Source organism: Nicotiana tabacum, chromosome 16 (assembly GCF_000715075.1).
Source record: "Nicotiana tabacum cultivar K326 chromosome 16, ASM71507v2, whole genome shotgun sequence".
In the NCBI taxonomy this organism is placed as follows: domain Eukaryota; kingdom Viridiplantae; phylum Streptophyta; class Magnoliopsida; order Solanales; family Solanaceae; genus Nicotiana; species Nicotiana tabacum.
In genome coordinates this window covers 85,700,473-85,711,818 of record NC_134095.1, presented here as the reverse complement: position 1 = coordinate 85,711,818, position 11,346 = coordinate 85,700,473, and the positions used below count along the sequence as shown (strand labels likewise).

General features: G+C 35.5%; 1 protein-coding gene across 9 annotated transcripts; it reads left to right on the top strand.

Annotated features, from left to right (window-relative positions):
* Positions 1-526: 526 nt before the first annotated feature.
* Positions 527-10,978, top strand: LOC107813466 (putative mediator of RNA polymerase II transcription subunit 26c). 9 transcript variants are annotated; one of them, XR_012700143.1, is made up of 8 exons: positions 527-1,004; positions 1,076-1,144; positions 1,223-1,305; positions 1,415-1,473; positions 2,271-2,377; positions 3,677-3,736; positions 4,120-4,181; positions 4,996-5,130. XR_012700143.1 is itself a non-coding variant. In XM_075233023.1 (7 exons), exons 1-7 carry the CDS (start codon positions 762-764, stop codon positions 4,123-4,125), a joined length of 627 nt encoding a protein of 208 aa, XP_075089124.1. In that variant the 5' UTR covers positions 527-761; the 3' UTR covers positions 4,126-5,132. The 9 variants fall into 9 exon arrangements, 6 of the variants coding, with proteins under 6 accessions (XP_075089124.1, XP_075089126.1, XP_075089125.1 ...); XR_012700142.1 differs by having other exon boundaries at positions 3,677-4,181; XM_075233023.1 differs by having other exon boundaries at positions 4,120-5,132.
* The last annotated feature ends 368 nt before the right edge of the window (positions 10,979-11,346 follow it).

The following is an 11,346-nucleotide window of genomic DNA, read 5'->3' as shown; positions in this document are numbered from 1 at the left end:
AACTTGGTTCTATAGCTCTATGTAAAATAAAATGTCCGGCCATTTTCCTCAAGAGTCGTTCGTTACCACTTCTTCTGTTCCCTTCTGATTAGGTGCTGTCTTCCCACTTCACTAAAAAAGAGTTTCGACCGACCCCATGTTGACCTATTATATACAAATTTTAGCTTTTAAGGTGGAATGTATATATTTTGTCAATAAAATTTATTAAACATGAACATTTAGGGTAATAAAGTTTTCAATAGTGTATAGGAATGAAAAAATTCCAAATATTACTCCTTCCGGTCCATAATAAGTGGCCAATTTGCTTTTTTATTTTAGTCCAAAATAAGTGTCCATTTATATAGAATTGATCACTTATTATGAACCAATTAGACAAGAATTTAATATTTTCTTAATGAGTGTGCCCACGGTAAATTCTTAGCTAATAAATATATCACGGTAGAAGCTAACCAAAGAAGGCTACAAACAATATAAATGGGGTAGCAACCAACGCCATTTCCAAAGTATAAAACAATAACGACAAAAACATAGAATGTGTTCCAAAGCTACAAAAACACTTTAACTTAGCACTTAAAACCATACCATTGACTCTTGTCCCCATTGTATTCCCATTTCACTCTGTCCCAAACTCTGCCTTCTCTCTCTCTGTTCTGCCCTGTTTTTTTTTCTTCCAATATAATTTTAAATTATATATACCGTCAGTAATTCATAAGAGAGACATTTTCCTACTTGGACTAAGAATTCCACATAGTTGTGTAAACATGGAATTAGATGAATTCCGTTTAATGTTGGAGAATTCAAGTGTGGACTTGTGGACATTTATTGACACAGCCATTTCTGTAGCCATTCGTGATCATGAAAACGAGCTTCTCAGCCGAAGAGACGCCATTGTTGAGAAGCTCAATGCTCCGCTTTTGTGTAAGAATTGTAATTCTGCTGGCAATTATGAAGATTTAGAGACCAAAATCATCAGAATCAAGAAGCTTTTGGAATACCCAAATCAGGTTTTCCTTTTAATTTTTATTTTTGGATTTTCATTTGTTTTTTGATAAGTTTCAAGTCCGTGGAATTTCAGTCTGAGAATTGCTTGGTTGAACTGCTCCAAACTCTTGCTGAAATGGACATTAGTTTCAAGGTTCTTGAGGTAATCGAAGATGGTATTAATTAATTTGAACTAGCATTTTCTCTTAATTAATTATCTAAAAGTTTGTTTGTTTTGAAGATAACAGATGTTGGAAGACATGTAAATAGACTGCGGAAGCATTCATCAAATGAAGTAAGAAGACTTGTTAAACTACTTATCAGGTTTCTTTCCTTCTTCTTAAAACTTCTAATTTTCCCCCCTCTGAATGCATAATAGGAGTAGTATTTTTCATGTAAATGTATTTATGTGAAATATTGGGTAATTTTACAGGAGGCGGAAGGATATTGTTGACGAATGGGTGAGACTGAATACTCCACCAGAAGAAACAGGTCACTACTAGAAAAACATCAATTTGTGACAAGTCCTTAATTATGGGTTAGATTATTTAAATGTTTGTGATCAAGTGATTATTTGATAATTGTTTAAAGCAATTAAATGAGAACTTTATTTATAAAATCCGCATTTGGCTAACTTGTACACACCTTTGATTGTTTCATTAAGTAACTGCCTGCTTCGAATAACTCCTTGGTTGTATCAGCTGAATTAAACCACATCCTTATGTGAATAAATGAATTTCTTGGTAAATGGACAGGACGAGAGGAGATTTTATATATATCATAGAAGTTTGTCAATATACCTTAAAGAACGTGCTCCATGTGTTACTACTACACTAGAATCTCTTGTAGAAACATTGATAGTATATTGCTCGATTTTCCTTTTTATATTTCTTTTACTTTTTGGTACTCTTAAGTATCCTTTTTATCTTATTGTTGTTGAGCAAGGCAGGGCCGGATGCACGCTTATCAAAGTGGTGTCACGCGACACCGCTTCGTCGGAAAATTTTATTATACATGTATGAAAATGGATAAGTACAAAAAAATAACATCATTTAACATAAATTGTGTCTCTAAAAGGTCAAGATTCAAACCTCAACTAACACATTTTTCTTTTGCAAATATTTGAGAGAGCCTTTGTGATGATATTTTCTAACTTAAGACTCAACAAAACTAATAGACTAAAGTTATTTTTTATTTAAAAGTATGATAATCAAAGTTATATTTTAGTTCTTTTATAAATTTTGATACCGTTTATAAAAATTTATGTGTACGCCCTTGAATTTGGGCAGGTGATGCTGACTCTCCTTTTCAACCCCACTTGAACAACAACTTTGAAGAGAGAGCTCCTCTTTATGGGATTTCTCCAAATGGTTCGTCATCTTATTGCGCTCGCAAGGTATTTAGCTAGCATTATTTCCATTTTGCACCCTCGACACATTATTTCTGAAGAATAAATATAAAGATAGTTCAAGAGTGAAATATTGGATATTTATATTGTCAGCGTAAGAAAATTTGTACAGTACTTTCTCCATCTCGAATTATTTGTCATGTTTCTCTTTTATACGCCCCTTGAGAATATGTTAAATACGAAAGTTTTTTTTATTTTTTTACTCTTATTTATATCTTAAGATATACTTGTTTGATCCAAAAGATATTGAAACTTTTTTTATTAAATCAATTAAAGAAGATGAAGAGGTAAATCTTAGTCAAACGTAATAAACTCCAGATCTATAAACGAATTAGAAAATAATGCATAAGACAAAATAAAGGTGATCAATCTTATTGATGCTTTTCATTTGCCTCCCATTAATCGGTGGAGAAAACCATTTTACATATTCCCTTGGAGATTGTTTTTTTCTTCCTTCTACTATGAAGGTTACAGAGGAGAGGAAAGAGAAAGAGAAGAAGTCCCCTTTCCAGAAGGTTTTCCCCCCATATATATAGTTATGGAATCTTTGCTATGTGCTTGGTTCGATACACTTTCATAGTACGTCCGCCTTTGTAACACCCCGTAAATTTGAATCAGTTGTGGATGAATTAATTGAGTATTAATGTGGTGGTTATCAATTGGTTATGATAATAAGTATACGAGGCATATCATAAGTGATTTGGGGTCTAAGAAAAGACCTAAGTCTAAGCCAAGTTGGAAAATTACATGATAGACTAAAATTCTAAATGAGCACGCATAAGACTATATTTTGGACGGGAATATCTACATTTATATAAGGTTTTATGTGATGCACAACCTATAAAATGAAATATCTTTGAGTCTAGTTTCTAACGCTTCAAACCGTTCGTCATTTGGACACTCCTACCAGAAGTTATGACCAAATTACCAAAAGTAACACACAATTTTACACTACCACAGTGCCCCATGCACCGCCCCATGCGGCGGGGCTGTGTAAATTAACAGAGCACCTCCAAATTTCGTTTCTAAACACATTTTTCATTATCACGACGCCCCATGCGCCGCGACTGTGCAAATCTTCGTTTTTTTGTCAACCCGACCCTATTTTGATATAAAACCTTCGGGGGTTATTTGCCCCACTTCATTTGGATGAATTTTAGGGTTTTCCTCTACCCTCTCTAGACCTCCAACCCCTCCCATCTTCAAGGTAAGTAATCCCCATTATCTTGGTGTGAATTCCATCATTTATACACTAGTATTGATGAAATCTACACATAAAATACTTAGATCTTCAAGGGATTTCTTCAAGAACTCAAAGGAGGGTTTTGCAAGATTTCTTCCAAAAAGGTAATCCTACACCCTTATACTTTCATGTATGGATTTATTAAGGGAATATGAGTATGAATAAGTATTGGAACTTTTGGTATGGTGATTGGAAACTATAAGTTCCCAATTTGATTAAACAACTATTATAGAGATTGAAAGATGTTTATTTAATGGAACTTTATTAGTTAAGGGTGTTGTTTACCTTATGGATGATAAAGAATAATATTGATTATAACCATTTGAAACTTTAGAATTTATCCAAGAGTAAGAGAATGGGTTATTGGGTTTAGGAACACCATTAACAGAGATTATGAAGCTTTATACTCACCAAGTGTTTGATAAAATGCCTAAGTGACCAAAACATGGGTATTGTTGCTAATTTGGAATTCCTTTGAATTGTATAGATATAGATTAAAGTTGAAAGGGTTGGCGAATGTTGTATTATGCTCAAGAGAAGGAAGTTAAGGTATGTGAGGCTAACTCTCTATGTTTGGTAATATTAATGATTCTCCCTACACTACGTTTCTTTTAAGACGTATCAATTACCTCAAAAATATAGTTAAGCCTAGTTCCTTGAATAATTGTAGAGCTTCTATTCTCTAGCTTCATAACTCGTTCATGACTTTCATTCTAAACGTTGTGAGCTCAGTGCGTATTCAATATAGACTTGGGTTTGATGCCCCCGAGTCTTAGTATGGATTACTTAGTATGCCATAAACAGTTGAAGTTTCAGTGTTCATAATCAGTTCAAGAATATATGTCTCAGTCTAGTCCTATTCAGTATTCCAGTATTATGTAACTCGGTGTGATCCAGTATTCCAGTATTATGTAACTCAATGTGATTCAGTATTTGACTATCATATATTGCAGTATGATTCTCAGTTCCTGATTTAAAATCCCTGAATGTTGAACACTTGTATTTGGGCCTGAGGCTGCAGTTTATGCTTTATGCATTTTGGACCTACGATAGCAGTTATGTATACGTATACTTGGGCCCGAGGCCGCAGCTTGTGCACATATATATATATATATTAGGCCTGAGGCTGCAGTTTAATATTCAGATAAACAGGTTGTTCATCATTCAGAAGAGGGGTATTCATATCCTTACTTCATTTCAATTTAATTATTAGCTACCTTTCAGTTATCAGTTATCAGTTCAATTACCAGTTATCGGTTATCATTTCAGTTTCAGTTTGAATAGTTATTATTTCAGTTATCAATTATAAATTCTCAGTTATCAGCGTATTTTCAGTTTCAGCATTTATAATTCTTTCTTTCAGTTGCTTTACATACCAGTACAATTCAAATGTACTGATGTCCCTTTTTGCCCGAGGCCTGCATCTCACAATGCAGGTAATGATTTACAAGTCGACGACGCAGAGCGCTAGGATTCTCGTACCAGCTATTTGGTGATCCCCAATTATTTCGGGGCATTATCATTACTTTACAACCTTTCAGTATTTACAGATAGTCAGTGTTTTCAGTACTTCAATAGAGGCTTCATAGGCTAGAGTAATAGTTAGACAGAGTCTCAGATTTTTCATATTAAGCTATGTTGGCTACAAATATGTTTCAGAATTGTATTAGTATTGCCGCACTTTGATTTATATCATCCAGACTTTCAGTATATCAGCATGTATTAGTTTATCTTTCGCATTCAGTATGTTATGATACCATATGTGGATTCAGCCAGCCAGTTGGTTCGCTCGGTCACATGTAGTCAGGCACCGAGTGTCGTGTTACGTCCAGGACCAGGTTCGGGGCGTGACAAAGCTTGGTATCAGAGTACTAGGTTCAAGTGTCCTAGGGAGTCTATGAAGTCGTGTCTAGTGGAGTTTCCTTTATAAGTGTGTGTCGGCCACTCATATAAATGGTTAACTACCAAGACATCCAGGATTGTCTGATTTCTTTCTATTCTAGATGGTGCCATGAAGCTTATAGCAAAAGGTAACCTTTTCTTCTTATCGAATTCCAAACGTATTGGAGTCCCAAGCGACGCGCAAGAGAAATGAAAGGTCCTAGAGAGGATAATTGCCTATTGGGGTATAATCATGGAGTACAGGTTGGTAAATATGAGACTTTAAAGGATGTTAAAAGTGGGATGCAATGGATAGTATTATAGATTTAGAGCATAACCTTATCAGAAAGTACAAAAGTAGTTATCATGTCTTATGGTTATCAGTTTACCTCAGTTACCAGTCATACAGTCTTTCAGTTAGCAGGTTTATGGTTATTCAGTATGCTAGTTATTTATTATTCAGTTACCAGACCTCCATTTTTTAGTGTATCAAAATTTCTAAAGACCTGGGAGTATACTGTGATGCCTACGGGTTCTAAAAGAAAATGTAAGTAACAGTGATTATAGCAAAATCTTCTCATGTTTTAGGTATTAAGACCCAAGACTCACCAGATGGTGCATGAAGTAATTATCAGATGTGTATGGCAATGTATCCGTATGTCAGACCTCACGGTGTAACCGGTTAAGAATTCAACCGCAGCAGGCATAGAATTGATCACTATTGTTTTGGGCAGAAAAGAGCCTAAGGGAAATATAGCTAAGAATAATATAATGTACGACATGAGAACCAAGAGCAGGAGACATTGAATTTTAAGGAATGATTTTAAGTTGTTTAGATTTATTCAAATCAGAACTAGAAAGTACCATGTCAGTGAATTTGTATACGAAGTGGCTATTATTGTGAGATAAAATATATGACAGTTCCACTTCACATGATGTGACTATGTGTTAGGACGGAGGTTTATAGTCTGTAGTGAATTTGAAGTGTATAGAAAGTTTGGGGTTAGATATTCCAATTTTATTTAAGACAGATGAAATTTCTCTAAGTGTGATCCATGTGCATAGTTCAAAAGAATGATAGGGTACGACAAAAGAATATGGTCAGATAATGAGGGAAGTTAGGATAAACCTTATGATTCACTTTAGTTATTCAAATCAGAGCAAGAAAACATGATGCTAGCGGGTGGTTAGTAAAAGAATAGTAAGTTAGTTTTGACTAAATATAGTGAATTAGCAATTTCAGCAGAGCTAGTAGAGGTAAGATTTGATTCACTTAGTCAGGTTAACTCCAGCGAGTGGATGACAGTAAAAATATCGAATATGTGTTAGAACCCATGAAGTTTAAGTTAAACCTGAAGTACAGTGACAGTGGAAAAAAAATAGCTAGTAGTGAAAGAGCAAGCGATAGAAGAATAGACTTTAGGAATTATCGAAATGTGGTTTTTCCAAGATTGATAGTGTGAGTAGAGTTAAATTATTAAGATGGTGTATGATAGTTGTGGATACATCAACTTTCCTATATGTAAATAATTTAGTTTTTCTAGCTCAGAAGTAAGTTGGAAGATGAGTCGTCATTGACGTAGAGTGCAAGAAATTGCAGAAAATAAGGAAAGTTATCGGATCCCAACAAAAAGAGAAGGATTCGCAAATATAAGATCTTTGGTCTAAGGGATGATGTGAAAATTTTTAATAAGTCCAGTTAGAGATTTGAAACCCGAATAGTTAGCATGGATATGAAAAAGAAAATCAGTTCGGTAATGAGGGAAAATTGTATAATTACCACAAGGAATATGTCTAGAATGTGTAAGAAATACAAAGTGAGTAGAATGACCACCGAGCTTAGTTATTGATGATAAAGTGATCACAGATAAGCTATAAAATCATGCCCAGTTATGTATTACGAGGGCAGTGCCATTGCACGAGACTCTAATATTCCGAGTAGTGGTCAGTGACTTAGCTCACAACAATACTATAAGTGTTTTCAGGAAGTGCTTAAGAAAATAATCAAGTGTGGGAAGTGTAATTCATGATTGAGGTAGACAAGAGAACTATGGTAAAATAAGTTCACCGCTTAGCCAAGCAAAGAGTTTGGCTTTCGGATTCTGAAGATGATGGTACTTTGAGGTACCAAGACAGATTGTGTATTCCAAATATAGATGGACTTAAAGAGGGAAGATCATGTTAGAATCCCATAATTCCTGGTATTCTTTCCATCCAGGTTCCCCAAACATACATCATCACCAAGGAGATTTATTGGTTGAACGACATGAAAAAGAACGTCGCAGACTTTATGGTCGATTGTCTGAATTGCTAGCAAGTGAAAGTCGAGCAGTAGAAAGTCTAGTGTTTTCATCACAGAATACACATACTTTTGAGTGGAAATGGTAAATATGAAAATTTATAACGGGACTATCTTGCTCATTTTAAAAGCATGATTTGATTGGATGATCATAAATCGACTTACCAAGTCAGCACGCTTCTTCCCAGGAAAAAAAACTATAGATTCAGTAGAAGATTATACCAAGTTGTACATTCAGGAAATCATCTGATGTATGGGACTCCGTTGTCCGTCATTTCGGATTGTGGTGCTCAGTTAAAATGAACTTTTAGAAGTCCTTTCAGAAAGGATTAGGCACAAGTTTTTCGTCCTCAGAAAGATGGCCAGGCAGAGCGCATTATTCAAATAGTTGAGGATATGTCCTTAATGTTAAAAGTAATTGGGATGATCACATACCTCTCATTGACCTTGCTAATAATAACACCTACCCTTCTAGTAGCAAGATAGAACTGTGAGAGACTCTGTATGGGCGAAGGTGTAGATCGCCAGTTGGTTGGTTCAAAGTTGGTGAAGAGGAATTGTTGGGACCAAATTTAGTCTATCAGGCAATGGAGAAAGTTAAGTTGATTCAAGAGCGTTTGAAGAAAACTCAGAGCCGCCAAAAGTCCTATTCGAACATGAAACATAGAGACTTAGAGTTTCAAGTTGATGATTGGGTATTTCTAAAAGTCGCCTATGAAAGGTGTTATAAGATTTGGGAAGAAAGGAAAGCTCAATCCCAGATACATCAGCCCATATAGGATCCTATAAAGGATCGGGTAAGTAGCTTATGAGTTAGAATTTCCACCATAATTAGCAGTTGTACACCAGTATTTCACGTGTCATTTATAACATTCAAGTTTCCAGTATTCAAATCTCATGTCACGACATTTGTGTTTCCGGTATTCAGATCTCATGATTAGAACATTCAAGTTAGTTCAGTACTCATATACTCATGTCAGTCCAGTACTCAGATATTCATGCCAGCTTAGTACTCAAATATTGATGTGAGTTCAGTGATCACGTTAGTTCAGTACTCGGTTATTTGTGGCAGTTCAATATTCATATATCCACGTTAGTTCAGAATTTACGTATCCATAACAGACAAGTGTTCATGTATATGTATCATGTTATACGTATTATTATGCCCTATGGAGCTAGTGTTATGCTCGGTTAACTAGTAGGTATTTTGGAGAAATGCCGAAGGTATCTAACCTTCTCATTCAGACCTTAAATTACAATATCCATGTATTTCAGTATATAGTCAGTTTAGTAGCCATGCGTCGCCCCATGCGTCGCGGCTGTGCAAATCTTCATTTTTTTGTCAACCCGACCCTATTTTGATATAAAACCTTCGGGGGTTATTTGCCCCACTTCATTTGGATGAATTTTAGGGTTTTTCTCTACCCTCTCAAGACCTCCAACCCCTCCCATCTTCAAGGTAAGTAATCCCCATTATCTTTGTGTGAATTCCATCATTTATATACTAGTATTGATGAAATCTACACATAAAATACTTAGATCTTCAAGGGATTTCTTCAAGAACTCAAAGGAGGGTTTTGCAAGATTTCTTCCAAAAAGGTAATCCTACACCCTTATACTTTCATGTGTAGATTTATTAAGGGAATATGAGCATGAATAAGTATTGGAACTTTTGGTATGATGATTGGAAACCATAAGTTCCAAATTTGATTAAACAACTATTATAGAGATTGAAAGATGTTTATTTAATGGAACTTTATTAGTTAAGGGTGTTGTTTACCTTATGGGCGATAAAGAATAATATTGATTATAACCATTTGAGACTTTAGAATTTATCCAAGAGCAAGAGAATGGGTTATTGGGTTTAGGAACACCATTAATAGGGATTATGAAGCTTTATACTCACCAAGTGTTTGATAAAATGCCTAAGTGACCAAAACATGGGTATTGTTGCTAATTTGGAATCCATTTGAATTGTATTGATATAGATTAAAGTTGAAAGGGTTGGCGAATGTTGTATTATGCTCAAGAGAAGGAAGTTAAGGTATGTGAGACAAACTCTCTATGTTTGGGAATATTAATGATTCTCTCTACACTACGTTTCTTTTACGACGTATCAATTGCCTCAAAAATATAGTTAAGCCTAGTTCCTTGAATAGTTGTAAAGCTTCTATTCTCTAGCTTCATAACTCGTTCATGACTTTCATATTGAACGTTGTGAGCTCAGTGCATATTCAATATAGACTTGGGTTTGATGCCCCCGAGTCTTAGTATAGATTACTCAATATGCTATAAATAGTTGAAGTTTCAGTGTTCATAATCAGTTCAAGAATACATGTCTCAGTCTAGTCCTATTCAGTATTCCAGTATTATGTAACTCAGTGTGATCCAGTATTCCAGTATTATGTAACTCAATGTGATTCAGTATTTCACTATCATATATTGCAGTATGATTCTCAGTTCCTGATTTTAAATCCCTGAATGTTGAACACTTGTATTTGGGCCTGAGGCCGCAGTTTATGCTTTATTCATGTTTGGGCCTGAGGTTGCAGTTATGTATACGTATACTTGGGCCCGAGGCCGCAGCTTGTGCACATATATATATTGGGCCTGAGGCCGCAGTTTAATATTCAAATAAACAGGTTGTTCATCATTCAGAAGAGGGAGTATTCATATCCTTACTTCCTTTTAGTTCAATTATTAGTTACCGTTCAGTTATCAGTTATCAGTTCAGTTATCAGTTATCGGTTATCATTTCAGTTTCAGTTTGAATAGTTATCATTTCTGTTATCAATTATAAATTCTCAGTTATCGGCGTAGTTTCAGTTTCAGCATTTATAATTCTTTCTTTCAGTTGCTTTACATATCAGTACAATTCAAATGTATTGATGCCCCTTTTTGCCTGGGGCCTGCATCTCACAATGCAGGTAATGATTTACAGGTCGACAACGCAGAGCGCTAGGATTCTCGTACCAGCTATTTGGTGATCCCTAGTTCTTTCGGGGCATTATCATTACTTTACAACCTTTAAGTATTTACAGATAGTCAGTGTTTTCAGTACTTCAATAGAGGCTTCATAGACTAGAGTAATAGTTAGACAGAGTCTCAGACTTTTTATATTAAGCTATGTTGGCTACAAATATGTTTCAGAATTGTATTAGTATTGCCGCACTTTAATTTATATCATCTAGACTTTCAGTATATCAGCATGTGTTAGTTTATCTTCCGCATTCAGTATGTTATGATACCACATGTGGATTCAGCCAGCCAGTTGGTTCGCTCGGTCACATATAATCAGGCACCGAGTGTCGTATTACGTCCAGGCCCAAGTTCGGGGCGTGACAGCCTTCGTCGCCCCCAGAGCGTTGTTTTTTGACTTGGTGGATATTGTGAGTACGGGATTTGGAGCAAACCATGTCGTTTTCTTTGTCTCGCCGCTTGGACGGGATGTCGGTTGGATCGACCGTAGCGGTTAGATTTTGACCAATACAGTTAGTCCCTTCATTTGCCGGGGTCGTCCCTTATCGGGCCAGC

Coding starts and splice junctions, on each gene's coding strand:
- LOC107813466 (XM_075233020.1), top strand. CDS start 762: ATGGAATTAGATGAATTCCGTTTAATGTTGGAGAATTCAAGTGTGGAC. Junction 1,005..1,075: donor TTTTGGAATACCCAAATCAG/GTTTTCCTTTTA, acceptor GTGGAATTTCAG/TCTGAGAATTGCTTGGTTGA. Junction 2,378..3,676: donor CATCTTATTGCGCTCGCAAG/GTATTTAGCTAG, acceptor TAAAATACTTAG/ATCTTCAAGGGATTTCTTCA.